At 48.3% G+C, this 15,000-nt stretch overlaps 1 protein-coding gene across 8 annotated transcripts in view; it reads right to left on the reverse strand.

Moving 5' to 3' along the window:
* Nucleotides 1–15,000, reverse strand: part of pnut (septin 7-like protein pnut) — a 195,998-nt gene that overhangs the window by 68,005 nt on the left and 112,993 nt on the right. The window contains exon 1 of one of the 8 annotated variants that reach the window (XM_070144903.1): nucleotides 1,353–1,448. The exons of the other annotated variants lie outside the window; for them this stretch is intronic. Coding sequence (XP_070001004.1) covers nucleotides 1,353–1,433 — 81 coding nt within the window. The 5' untranslated portion in view covers nucleotides 1,434–1,448. Of the gene's footprint in view, nucleotides 1–1,352; nucleotides 1,449–15,000 lie in introns of those variants that run through there. 8 annotated transcript variants of the gene reach the window in all.

Here is a 15,000-nt window from a genome sequence, read left to right on the forward strand (position 1 = left end):
TACAGGGAAAAAAAAAATATATATATATAATCAATTCAAGAATGTCAGCCTTCCTTCTTTCTTAAACCTACCTTCCTCAAACCAGAACCGAATATAAAGAGTAATTACGACAAAATGCGGTTACATACTACACCTTCGTCCTTCTACTACGGCCTACTCGTCGTAAAGCCATCGGGTCGCAAGTGTATCAGATTTTGCCACAGAGCAAGGGGCGCAGGGCGTCTCCCAACACAAAAGGGAGACACATACCCGTGGGCACGAGGGGGGGAAGGTGGGGGGTAGGGGGGGTAGGAGGGTAACATTAGCGTTGGTAACCCCAGCAGGCCCTGAAGGACGCCGTGTCACAGCCGACGCTCTGTTATGTTCCCTCGGCTCTTTCTTTCTCCCACTTTCTCTGCTTCTCTTTCTCTCTCTCTCTCTCTCTCTCTCTCTCTCTCTCTCTCTCTCTCTCTCTCTCTCTCTCTCTCTCTCTCTCTCTCTCTCTCTCTCTCTCTCTCTCTCAATCCTCCCTCTCGATAACCTCGCACAAAGTAAAAGACTCAGCTAAAAATTTAAAATAAAAACAAAAACAACAACCGGACCCTCTACCCCCGTAAATGCAGACACAATACAGGATGCACAGAGCCAAACAAACTTTAATTCCATTAGCTCGATATCTGCCGAGACTTCTCCCAGCGCGGAAACGGACACAAGCAAGAGATAAGAACGTCTCCAAGCAAATATCTTTCCCCAGCTGGCGACGCGACCGGCAGGATGAATACGTCACAAGCAATGCTTTCTTACTAGGGGGGGGGGGGGGGGGGGGGGGGGGCGGGGGGTGGGGGCAGACAACAACTCCTTGGCGGCTTTGATTGTGTGGAAAGTATTGCGAGATCCTCGGGGTAATGCCACCTTCGGTCTGCGTGTGTGTGTGTGTGTGTGTGTGTGTGTGTGTGTGTGTGTGTGTGTGTGTGTGTGTGTGTGTGTGTGTGTGTGTGTGTGTGTGTGTGTGTGTGTGTGTGTGTGAGAGAGAGAGAGAGAGAGAGAGAGAGAGAGAGAGAGAGAGAGAGAGAGAGAGAGAGAGAGAGAGAGAGAGAGAGAGAGAGAGCAGAGAGAGAGAGAGAGAGCAGGAGGGAGAGAAATAGAGGGAGGAGAGAGAGAGAGAGAGAAAACCAAGACGAAAAAACACGAAATAAACATACAACGAAATAAATGAATCACACTTAACACCAGCTGATGCATTCAGAGAGAGGAATCCACAATAAAATCACGGACAGGATACCGCCCCTAACTCGCACAATCCTCCCTCCCCCCCTCGAGTTCAAATCGTCGCCCCTAAAACCGAGAACTTAAAAAAAAAATGCCAAGTCCACCAAGTTCTCTCCGGTGACACAATTAGCGCCCCCGTCAAGTCTGGTTCTCGTCCTCGTTCTCCAGTTTCTGCATGACTGCATGATGCAACCTCTCTCTCTCTCTCCAAACCGGCTCTCCCTCGCATCGCCAGGTGATGACGATCTGCTCCCTCCGACGACGACGCAGCTGCCGTCGCCTTCTCTCAAGGAAGCCCGTCTCGTCAGCGTGAGACACTTTACGTACGAAATTTCCCGCCACATCATGTTGATAAGGACTGATAGCATCTATTGTCCACAAACTTCTAACGGAAGAGCGAGAGATTACCAACTGATAACGAAGTCAACTAGAGAAAGTGTTACATATGATGGAGAGAGAGAGAGAGAGAGAGAGAGAGAGAGAGAGAGAGAGAGAGAGAGAGAGAGAGAGAGAGAGAGAGAGAGAGAGAGAGAGAGAGAGAGAGAGAGAGAAAGAGAAAGAGAAAGAGAAAGAGAGAGAAAGAGAGAGAGAGAGAACGAGAGGAGAAAGAGAAAGACAGACAGATGAAGAGAGAAAAAGAGAGAAAAAAAACGGGCGGGGCGTTTCCCCAACTGCCTCATCACCCCCCTCCTCCACCTCCACCCCACCCCCCCTTTACCCCAACCCGCCTTCATAAGTTAAGGCCCAAAACCCCATCGGGATCGGAGGAAAGCGTGACAAAGCGCGGAAAACGGGGAAACACAATGCGGTCGCCTCGTACTTCCCGCCCACTCCCCTTCTCACGCCCACGACGAATTTCCCAGGAACAAAGGCGGGGACGGCTCATGCATACACACATTTCATAACTGTTGCAAGCCACTTAAGTCCGCGATACTTTCACACGCGGAAGGTGCAATGCAGTTACAACCACATACGGTAAAATAACACACACGCACACACACACACACACACACACACACACACACACACACGCACACACCAGAATGTATATAGCTTTGGAGAAAAAAAAACATCATTCCTATATGCAATAACAAAGCACAGGGCCATTCCACAAAATAATAAGTCTCTGAACTATTATTATACAGCAAAAAGTCAGATAATCAAGAATATATTTCAGATAATCAAGAATATATTTCAGATAATCAAGAATATAGTTCAGATAATTCAAGAATATAGTTCAGATAATCAAGAATATAGTTCAGATAATCAAGAATATAGTTCAGATAATCAAGGATATAGTTCAGATAATCAAGAATATAGTTAAAATAATCAAGAATATAGTTCAGATAATCAAGAATATAGTTCAGATAATCAAGAATATAGTTCAGATAATCAAGAACATAGTTCAGATAATCAAGGATATAGTTCAGATAATCAAGAATATAGTTCAGATAATCAAGAATATATCCAAGAACGTACGAGCCCAGTCCAAGACGAACGTGAAAGACCTGCTAGACGCGCTATTTGTAAAGTCTTGGTGTACGTTCCCGAGGGTCGAGGAGGGGAACATCGTCCGTTTTTTTACCCAGTTGGCATCGCCCGTGCCATGGGGGGCCAGCGAGAGAGAGCGATCAACAGTATAAAGTAATGGATTATATTTAGACCTAAACCGGCTCAGGCTGCAACAATGATAGAAATATCCTGCCATCACGGACGCCTCTCGGGGCTCTGCAGCAAACACAATCCGATGTGAAGCATCCTCAGTCTGTGAACAGAGGGTGGATCTAGTCGGGTGTTTTCTCACTTCTCTCCCCCACTTCATCTCTCTCTCTCTCTCTCTCTCTCTCTCTCTCTCTCTCTCTCTCTCTTCTTCTTCTTCTCTCTCACTCTCATTCTCTCTCTTCTCTCTCTCTCTCTCTCTCTCTCTCTCTCTCTCTCATGCACCCTCGAAACGGACGGATAGACGCACACAAAGAGGTAACAACACATAAACGAAGAAAACGCTGCACCAAACAACTACAAATCCTCATTGTTATATCTAAATAAGACAACAAAACCAACCAAAATGACGTCCCAGCGTAAAAAAAATAACACGCATTCTACTCTAAAATACTAACCACAACAACAGCACTAACAATAAAATTATCATGTGCATAAAAAAAAGACATGACGATATATATATATATAAAAAAAACATTCAAACAGAAAATTAAGTAGAAAATTGTCCTGGCAGTAAGAGCGATGAAGTATCCAGAGATCTGACACCAACTACAATAAAAATGATAATAAGGTTTTTTACGCTTGTGTCTACGTCTCCTAACTCTCGCTCCACGTGGCACTGGGGGCAGCCTGGCACTCTATCCCCATGCTTTATTGGGGAGATAAGGAGACGACGAAAGTAGCGGAGAAAAGGGCATGGGAAGGTAATGTTAAACACCAGAGGGAGAGAAATGAGAGAGAGAGAGAGAGAGAGAGCGAGGGAGAGAGAGAAATTGAGAGAGAAATTGAGAGAGAAATTGAGAGAGAAATTGAGAGAGAAATTGAGAGAGAGAGAGAGAGAGAGAGAGAGAGAGAGAGAGAGAGAGAGAGAGAGAGAGAGAGAGAGAGAGAGAGAGAGAGAGAAAGAGAAAAGAGAGAAAAGAGACAAAAGGAAAAAAATGAAAGAAAAGAAAGCAAAGAGAAAAGAAAGAGAAAGAAAGAAAGAAAGAAAAAAGAGAAAAGAGAAAAGAGAGAAAAAAAAGAAAAAGAAAGAAAGAGAGAAAGAAAGAAAGAAAAAAGAAACACAAGAAAACAAAAACAAAACCCCGAGAAGGCGAAAGCGATACGGTGCGAGGAACTGGCGCCTTCTCCACGCCACGGAGTATCATCACACCCGCCGTTTAGAAGTCGTTATCACAGGATTTCTCAGCCCTCTACGTCACGTCTCGCCTCGAATCTTGGGCAAAGCGAGTGTGCGTCACGACCCCAAGCCGCCGCCGCCTCCTCCTCCTCCTCCTCCTCCTCCTCCTCCTCCTCCTACTCCTTCCTCCTCCCTCCTCCTCTTCCATCTCCTCCTCCTCCTCCTCCTCCTCCTCCTCCTCCTCCTCCTCCTCCTCCTCCTCCTCCTCCTCCTCCTCCTCCTCCTCCTCCTCCTCCAACGACATGGCGAAAGATCATAAAACAACAAACGAAAATATAGACATCACCCTCTACAAACAGAGATACTAATAACTATAAAATAACCAGGAAGAAGACGAAGAAGAAGAAGAAGAAGAAGAAGAAGACGAAGACGAAGAAGACGAAGACGAAGAAGAATACGAAGAAGAAAGAAAGAAAAAGAAGAAGGAGACGACGAAGAAAAAGAAGAAGAAGAAGAAGAAGAAGAAGAAGAAGAAGAAGAAGAAGAAGAAGAAGAAGAAGAAGAAGAAAAGGAAAAAAAGAAAAAAAGGAAAAAAAAATATATATATATTATCCACAAAAACAAAATCACGCAGCAAAATACACAAAAAAAGACCTTATCGGATAACAAAACCGCAATCAAAACAAGCCAATGACAGAAAAAAAACACCACCACCAAAACAAACACAAAATATACATATCATCCACATAAAAAAAAAAAGAATCACGCAGCAAAATACACCAAAAAAACCCTTATCGGATAACAAAACCGCAATCAAAACAAGCCAATGACAGAAAAACAAAAACACACCACCACCACCAAAACAAACAACGCCCGACCAGGGGACATCCGGCCATTACTCCAATCTCCCAGAAACACACACGGAATCTGCAATGCATTTCCGCCCTCCTGACGACGACGACGGCGCTGACGGCACAACAAAGCAAGGACACCCCTTCCTCAAGGATTCCTCCCCCCCCACACCCCCACCCACCACCCCGCACGCCCTTCCCGACCCGTTAGATGATTTTCTCCTCCTTTCCTCCGTTTCAATGGCTGGGGGAGGCGTCATTGTACATGCATCGCCCCCCTCATTAACGCTGATTGGGATTCGTCGCTTCCTGTGGCATAGGCCGTTGACAGGATATTTATCCACTTAAGATTCTGATCAAAACTAAAAAAGGGGGGGAGGGGGGAGGTGAGGCTACACCCCCATCCACATCAACACTAAGGGTGGAGGGGGTGGGGGTGAGGTGAGGCTACACCCCCATCCACATCAACACTAAGGGGGGGAGGGGAGGCTACAACCCATTCTCATTAACACTAACTAAATAAATAACGAAGTCAATCTACAAATAAAGAAATAAAACAGATACAGCTCCACCCTCCACATCACTTGGTAACATGTGAAGGGAGGGGAGGGGAGGAGAGTGGAGGGGAGAAGGGAAGAAGGAAGGGAAGGGGAGGAGATGGGAGGGGAGGGGAAGGGAAGGGGATAGTGGGGAGAAGGAGAGAAGGAAGGGAAGGGCAGGAGAGGGGAGGGAAGGGGAGTGTGGGGAGAAGGGAAGAAATAAGGGGAAGGAAAGGGAAGGTAAGGCGAAAAAAGAGAAGAGAAGAGACACGGAGGAGAGGAAAGAGCGTAAGAGAGGGCAGCGAAGAGGTACCAAACTCCCTGACGGGGGCGGTGTCAAGTATACCCAACCCGCCCGCTTCCTCACCTGCCCGCCCACAGCCCAAACACCCCGCCGCTTGTTAACAGCTCCATCTGCTTCATTAACACATACCGCCCGCGCCTTATCACTTGCTCGGGAATCCTACCGGGCGTTTCTCCCCGCCGCCTTCCCCCCCTTCGTGAGTTGGTGCGTGTGTTTCGTCAGGGCGGCCTGTTATTCGTACGAGAACAGGACCCGGCAGAGGGCGTGCGAAGTTGAAAGTGCAAAGGTCAAATTTTAATCCTAGTAAAAAAAATAATAAAGGGGGGTGGGGTGGGGGGGCTCAGCGTTCTCTTTGCTTCTTCATTCGTACGATTAAATCTATAAATGAAGAAATCTGAATAATAATAATAATAATTCATGAAGGATGGATACCCAAATCGGCGTTATTTCTTCAAAATGCCACAAGGAAAATCAAGTGGAAAATTATCATTTAGACTATATAACCGCTGTCCACTCTAGCAACCCGCTTTTCCACTCTACGTTTTTCCTAATCCTTGACCTTTCTCCTTTCTCTCTCTCTCTCTCCCTCTCCCCCCCCCTCTCCCTCTCCCTCTCCCCCCCCCTTCTCTCTCTCTCTCTCTCTCTCTCTCTCTCTCTCTCTCTCTCTCTCTCATCAAGGTCTGTCAGATCCATACAGCCCCCCTCACTACCGCCCCTCGGCTCCCGACGCCCTTCACCGCCCACCAAAGCCCTTCGAAACCCCAACGAACGAGACGGGGGAACAGTACCCAAGGCGACGCGGCGCAGGAAAGAACACGTGACAAGAACACAGGAGAACAGCACGGAAGAACAACTCCCACGTGACAAGAACACAGGAGAACAGCACATAACACCATCCACGTGACAAGAACACAAGAGAACAGCACGTAAACACAACTCCCTCGTGACAAAAACACAAGAGAACAGCACGTATGAACAACTACCACGTGACAAGAACACAGGAGAACAGCACGTAAGAACAACTCCCTCGTGACAAAAACACAAGAGAACAGCACGTAAGAACAACTCCCACGTGACAAGAACACAAGAGAACAGCACGTAAGAACAACTCCCTCGTGACAAAAACACAAGAGAACAGCACGTATGAACAACTACCACGTGACAAGAACACAGGAGAACAGCACGTAAGAACAACTCCCACGTGACAAGAACACAAGAGAACAGCACGTAAGAACAACCCCCACGTGACAAGAACACAAGAGAACAGCACGCAAGAACAACTCCCCGGGCAGAACAAGGCGTGGCACAGACCGTGGCAGGGAAGGTGCGAGATACGTCATGCGGCTTCTTACGCAACAGTATTTACGATGCAACTGCGGAAGATCTGTGGAGTGCGATGGGGTAGGGGAAGGAGGGAGAGGAGGGGTAGGGGAAGGAGAGAAGGGGATAGGGAGGGAGGGAGGGAGGGAGAGGAGTGGTAGGGGAAGGAGAGAGAGGGAGGGAGGGAGAGAGAGAGATACCGAGAAAGAGAAAGAGATACTGAGAGAGAAAGAAAGAGAGTCATTAATAATAGCCAGAAAACTTTAAAATAATTCACGGTCAATTCATACTTCACTGAAGCCTAGTATGGAGCAACTAGAAGCTTCAAACGCAATTGAGGCTGCAAGGTCACGTGCTGTCACGGATAAACGTCACGCTCAACAGAAAATGACACTCACTCACTTATTCATTTTCTCTCAATTTCTATCTCTCTCTATCTCTCCCTCTCCCTCCTCTCTGTGTGTGTGTGTGTGTGTGGGGGGGGGGGGGGTACGTGTGTGTGTGTATGTGGGTACGTGTGTGGACACTAAATACACACACAGATACATACATACATTAGGAAACACACCGAAAACAAACACAAAAAAGGGGATAAAAAGGGAAATTACAAAGCAACAACAACAACAAACCAACACGAGCCGCATCAAACAAAAAGCCGCCTTATAACCCGAGGTGCGAGTGAATTCCAAGCACCGGGGGGAACACAGGTGGAAGCAACGACTGAACGTGAGGAAATATCCCATTTTCTGGCCGCCGGGGAAGAGGAAATGGATGGAGGGTGAATCGAATTAGGGCGCGGGGACGAATATCGATGAGGGAAGGAGACGAACAACATAAAAAAAAAATAAAAAAATAAAAACTATATAAAAGGAGAGCGTAAGAGATATTATATAATTATATAATATTTTATATAAAATATTATATAAAATGAGAGCCGAAGAGTAAACATATTTTTAAAGAATGAAGAGCCCGAAAATTATACTCAATACACCAAACTGCAGGAGACGAAAAGCAAGATAAAAAACGAAAAAAAAATACTATATAAAATGAGAACCGAAGAGTAAACATATTTTTAAAAAATGAAGAGCATGAGCATTATATTCCTTCGCCAATCTGCATGCGTTTCAGAACACTGTAAGTAATGCATTCAACAACACCGCATATCAAAAATCAATTAGTAAACAAAAACACTTCTTTGTACAGCAACAAACAGCTCACAACACTAAGAAAACAAACAAACAAACAAGCCTCCCCCTCACAAACGCACAAACAAGACACATACTCATCAACAACAGGACACACACAGGATGTTCCAAACAAGCCATTCAGAAGAACAACTGTGCGAAGAAGAAAACGCAATTAGCAGCCCCTGTATACATTCCTCCCCCCTTCCCCTCCTCCACCCTCTACCCCCACTTCCCCCCTTCACCATCCAAACACACGACACACTACCTCTCCCAACCCACCCTAGCAGATACCCCTCCTCTGGTCCCTACCCATCCCAGCCAACCTCCCCCATCCTCTGGTCCCTACCCAGCCCAACCCACCTCTGCCCCCCACCCACTCAAACCCAGCTCCCCCTTCTCTAACCCCCCTTCCCACCCCTCAACGGACACCCATCTTCTGGCCCCTACCCTGCTCAGTACACAACCTCTCCCCTTCCTTTAACCCCCTTACCCACCCCAACCCACCTCTAACCCCCTTACGCACCCCAACCCCACCTCCCCCTCCTCTAACCCCCTTATCCACCCCAACCCACCTCTAACCCCCCTACCTACCCCCTCCTGGCCCCCCCATACCCAGCCTCCGACACCTTGTTATGGCAGCTACCCGGTGGCGCCATCCGGTAGATAATGGGAGTGCCCAGGTGTGACGCACGGTACAAACCCTCGTGTTATTGGTGACTGCGAGTGGACGTGATGTAACTTAAAAACAATTTGAATGAGAGGGTAATGAATAACAACAGACCAATGGACACGGACGCCCTCCTAATGAAAGCAAAAAAAAAAAAAAAACTTATCAGCAAAACCAAAATTTCATTGATCGTTCGCATAATATTCGCACGAAAAGGGTTTCTTCTAATCTGGGACATGCGGATATTGCGAAAACGAAGACGCAAACACAAACACGCACACACGCACGCACACACACACACACACACACACACACACACTCACACACACACAACCATGCAACGAACATCCCAAACAAACATCGAAAAAAAAACATCAACTCCCTCTTAAACCACAAGACATGTTTAAACCACGAAGACCTTTCTCTCGGAGGCAGATCCCCCCTTTTAAGACCCCCTATTAAGGTCCCCCCTATTAAGGTCCCCTCTATTAAGGTCCCCCTATTAAGGTCCCCCTATTAAGGTCCCCGAACCAGCCTCGACCTTCCGCAAAGACCCGTCGCACTGCGCTAATTCCCCCGCTGCTCCTTCGTGGCATTCGGAACCTGACCTATGGCGCGGGCATTCACTATCCCCGACCGACGAGGCAATTAGGCCCAGGACCACGAGCGTAATGCCACGTTGACATATGTTTGGTATTTCCTACGGATATAAAGGTACTCCCGACTGGAGAAGGTTTGAGGGGGGGGAGGAAGAGACGGAGGGGGGAGGGAGAGGCAAAGGATGTATGGAGGGAGGATACAGAGAAGGAAAAAACGATGAATGGAAAGGAAATGCATGTATGAGAGAGAGAGAGAGAGAGAGAGAGAGAGAGAGAGAGAGAGAGAGAGAGAGAGAGAGAGAGAGAGAGAGAGAGAGAGAAGAAAGAGAGAGAGAGAGAAGAGAAAGAGGGAGAGAGAAGAGAAAGAGAGAGAGAAGAGAAAGAGAAAGAGAAAGAGAAAGAGAAAGAGAAAGAGAAAGAGAAAGAGAGAGAGAGAGAGAGAGAGAGAGAGAGAGAGAGAGAGAGACAGACAGAGAGCGAGAGAGACAGACAGACAGAGAGAGAGCGAGAGAGACTTACATATCAGATAGATTGGATAGAGAAAATCAAATCTACACAACTTCCACGCCAAACAACGAGAAACCGATCCGTCTGACCCCGCCCTCAGGAGCCTACCCCGACCCCTTCGAGCCACACGCCCAGCCGGTGGCGTCCGAGAGCGGCCCCGCCACAGATAACCCTATCCTGCTTGGCGGAGCGCGCGGCGGGACATGAGTGACCGTGATAGCGCACCATCGCCGTCACTACAACTCCTCATCGGTGCGCGGTGTGGTATGGTGGCATCACGCCGAGATATAATCCTTGCAAACGCCATGACAACCCCTCGCCTAAAAATACACACACACACGCACGCGGACACACGGACAGACAGACAGACAGACACACACACACACACACGCACAACCCCTCACCTAAATATACACATACACATGCACAGACACACACACGCACAGACAGAAACAGACACACACACGCACAGACAGAAACAGACACACACGCACATACACACGGACAGACAAACACACACACACACACGCACACAGACAGAAACACAGACAAACAGACGCAGACACACACACACACACACACATCCATCTCTATTATCCTCTGCACGAGTAACGAATCAGTAATGACGCACCAGCCATTCAGCCAGCTCAGAGACCGCGGCGGACGGGGACCTCCTCTCTTTTTTTCCTTTTTTTTTTTGAACTGACCGAAGCGACCGGACCGAGACCGTCCACAGCTCTCACTCGCGGGACCGTGGACTTCCTCGGACCGGACATTTCTCGCCCATTATGCAGCGCGTCCGGTCTCTCGCCGTGGCGCCGATCGAGGAACGCTACATGAATCACTACAGAAGGAGGGGGGATGGGGGAGAGACCAAAGAGATTGTCCGTGTCCAGGGAGGGGAAGGGGGGAAGACCAGAGATTGTCCAGGGGGGAAGAGGGGGAAGGGGGTAGAGAAGACGATGAAGCGGAGGACAAATAAGTATATATAACAAGCGGTAAAATGAATACGATTAGACGTAAATGTGTAAATATGCATAAACGAAAATATAAAACAGAACCACCTATATCTATACATTATCTACGTCAATACACACGCCCATTTAGCTAAAAAATAAATCGTCATACAGTGACCTCCTCCCTCCCCCATGACCTACGCCACAGCAAAGAATACCCATCATAACAAATGGAATTAAAACTAAATCTCATCCCTTGATCAACAACAGAACGTAAAACCTCGTTCGGGAGATGGACAAGGCACGCCCTCCCCATCCCGACGCCACGCCCACTCCTTGGCGACTCCCACAACTGCGCTAATAAACACAATGAGGAAGGCGGTGTCGGGTTTCCTTTACTCATGGCCTCTAACTCTCTTTTATTGCCTCGAACTTTCTCTTTTCTCTCTCTCTGTTTCTGTCTCTCTCTCTCTCTCTCTCTCTCTCTCTCTCTCTCTCTCTCTCTCTCTCTCTCTTTTCTCTGTATTTCTGTGCCTGTCTGTCTGTCTATTTATCTATTTGTCTATCTGTCTATCTATCTGTCTATCTATCTATCCATCTATCTACCTTATCTACCTGCCTGTCTATCTATCTGCCTGTCCATCTATCTATCTGTCTCTCTATGTCTCTCTCTCTCTCTCTCATTGATATCCCCCCGTGACGTCACCCTCTCAGGTATCTCCCTCGCACAAAAAAAAAAGAAAAAGAAAAAGAAAAAAAGAAAAAAGAAAAAAAGCGGGCGGGAAATTGCCACACTCGCTTTTATCTGAACTTTTAATTGGGGGCGACGCCTACTGTATGCTTATTAATCCCGACGCGCGAAGGATGGCGCCACACGTCAGTCAGCTGAGGCGAGATGCGTTTTAGTATTCAATGGCGGCGTTTTTTTTCCCCTCCGCTTCCTCTCGCTAGATAAGCTGAGACGCTGCGGCAAGTTTAGTCCCTATTGAAACGACAAGATGAACGGCTAGTTAGATCCCTTTTGAAATAACAAGAGTTTCAGCAATTGCATTTTTTAAAACTAATAGGATAATTAGCCAATTAGATCCCTATTGAAGCGACAATATGAACAGCCAGTTAGATCCCTTTTGAAATAACAAGAATTTCAGCAATTACATTTCTTTTAACTAATAGGATAATTAGCCAGTTAGATCCCTTTTGAAGCGACAAGATAAACATGTAGTTAGATTCCTTTTGAAATAATGAAGGAAGCAGCAAGTTGGTTCCCTTTTGAGATATTAAGAAGAAACAAGTTGGTTTCCTTTTGAAATAAGAGAAGCAGTAAGTTAGTTCGCCTTTGAAAAAAGAAGCAACAAGCTAGTTCCCTTATGAAATAAGAAGAAAATCAGCAAGTAAGATCCCTTTTGAAATAACAAGAAAATCAACGTTAGATCCCTTTTGAAATAAACAGAAAATCTGCAAGTTAGATCCCTTTGGAAATAAACAGAAAACCGGCAAGTAAGATCCCTTTTGGAATAACAGAAGGAGCCGGTGGGGTTCCTGGCGACAAAGACACAAAGAGCAAGCGAGTGGAGGAGAGCCGTAAACCACCAGGCGAGGGTCTATCTGCGAGGGAGATGACCCTACGCTGGAGGAGGCAAAGACCGAGGGAGGTAGAGAGAGAAAAAGGGAAGAAGAGGAGACGAAAGAAAAGGAGAGATAAGCGACAACCCCCGTCCCCGTCCCCCATCATTTCCTTCCACCATTTCCTCCTAAGAAAAGGTTCTGAGCAGAAACGGGCTTCCTCAAAATTCGTCTGCGATTCCCCGCCGTCCCCGTCTCAAGAGGACCACTTGCCTCCCGCTTCCGAATCTCGCCGCTTCTCCTTCAGAGGGAGCCGCATCCTTCCGACTCTCGAGAAAGAGGCAAACTCCCTCCTCAAGAGTCTTACTCCTTTCGCATACGTTGATTCCAAAGCACCTTCTGCGCCAATAAAAGGCAGGTGAGGGAGGGCAGGAGAGAGAAGGCAGGTGAGGGAGGACATGAGAGATAGGGCAGGGGGGGAGGTCAGGTGAGGCAGGGCAGGAGAGAGAGTGCATGGGGGAGGAGAGATAGGACAGGGGGAGGAGGGCAGGGAAGGGAGGGCAGGAGAGAGAGGACAGGTAAGGGAGGCCAGGGGGGAAGGGCAGGTGAGGGTGGGCAGGAGAGAGAGTGCATAGGGGAGGCAGGGCAGGGGGGCAGGACAGAGGAGGCACGGCAGGGGAGGGAGGGGTCACTTGCTCGAGGATTCTATACTTAGACGCGTCTGGACAGACCGGATCTTACGAGGAAGCAGACGAGTCGAAGATAAATGGATGAAGGAGTGGAAAGAAGAAACACAGAAGGAACGACAAGAGCGAGAAAGTGGAGGGAGAATGAGAATGCTGAATGGGAAGGTAATGAATTGTAATATATAAATAAAAACTTTTAATTCCAATAACTGACGAAGAAAATGAAATGTACAAAAGAGCTAAGTATTCACATCACCGCTGTTATGTGATAAGAAAAGTAATTCAATAAATTCAATCATCATTACGATAAAAGACGAGAGAGAGAGAGAGAGAGAGAGAGAGAGAGAGAGAGAGAGAGAGAGAGAGAGAGAGAGAGTGAGAGAGAGAGAGAGAGAGAGAGAGAGAGAGAGAGAGAGAGAGAGAGAGAGAGAGAGAGAGAGAGACAAACAGACAGACAGAGAGAGAGAGAGAGAGAGACCAAAACAACTTCCCAGCGAGAAGAGAGAGCCCAACCAAACCCGAGGAGGAAACAGGTAACACCCACAGAGGGCCGAGAAACGAGCCTTGGGAGTGGACCGCCGCCGCCGCCGCCGCCACCCGCCCCAGTGCTATACAAAGGGCAATGCGCAGATCAGGTGCGGCGAGGGAGGACCGAAAGGGAAGCAGGAGTCTGGCAGGCAACGCAGAGGAGGCCGGAGAAGTGCAAGAAGCGGGGGCGTGATGGGTGGAGTTCTTGCTAAGATGATGCAACAAGAAAGCTGGCGATAAAGACGACTTTTCTCTGAAGCAAAAAAAAAAAAGGGGACAAACTACAAGACAAAGGATTAGGCAGCACCATATAACGAACAGGAAACACGGGTGGCGGAGGGGGAAAGGGGGAGTAGGGGGGAGAAAGGGAGGGCACGTGTTATGAAAAGGGGGGACGGGGGGGAAGAGGAGGCAGGTGTGGCCAGGATGTGCGCGTGGGGGTCGAGGAGAGGGGGCGAGGAGGAGAGAGGGAGAGGGAGGGACAGGGGGGGAGGAGGGGTAATTGCGGGCACGTGGTTCGCTCTTGGTGAAGGTGGTCAGCGGAAGGAAACCGAGACTGCCGTGTACCGCCACTTACCCTCCCCGCTTTATTCGCGGTGTTGCACGGAAAATCGCCCCGGCATAACCACGGATTTACCTGGCCTTCGCGCTGGTGCTTATTTCCCCTGCGATTAAGGCAAAAGGGAGATTTTTTCCCCTCCAGTCGCTGCATCTCGAGTGTAAACAACGCTTTAATGCTCCGTCGAACATCCTACCCGAGGAAATGAGTATGGAAGACGTGATTCCGAGCAGCTGCGGCAGTTGGTGGAGTGTGACCACCTGTCCTTGATATCCTGCCACGTCGCCAGGTCCCCCTTTTCCTTACTCCTCCTCCTCCTCCTCCTCCTTTCCACTCATTCTTCCTCCCCCTCCTTCCTCTTCCTGTTCTTCCTTTCCCCCTATTCCTCCTCCTCCCAAACACCCCGGACTCTCCTTATAGATACCTGAGAGAGAGGGAGAGAGAGGGAGAGGGGGAGGGAGAGAGAGAAAAAGGGAGAGAGAGAAAAAGGGAGAGGGAGAGGGAGAGAGAGAGAGGGAGAGGGAGAGAAGGGGAGAGAGAGAGAGGGAGAGAGAAAGGGAGAGAGAGGGAGGGAGGGAGGGAGGGAGGGAGGGAGGGAGGGAGGGAGGGAGGGAGGGAGAGAGAGACCGAAAGCGAACGAGAGCGAG

This window comes from Penaeus vannamei, chromosome 33 (assembly GCF_042767895.1).
Source record: "Penaeus vannamei isolate JL-2024 chromosome 33, ASM4276789v1, whole genome shotgun sequence".
Lineage (NCBI taxonomy): Eukaryota > Metazoa > Arthropoda > Malacostraca > Decapoda > Penaeidae > Penaeus > Penaeus vannamei.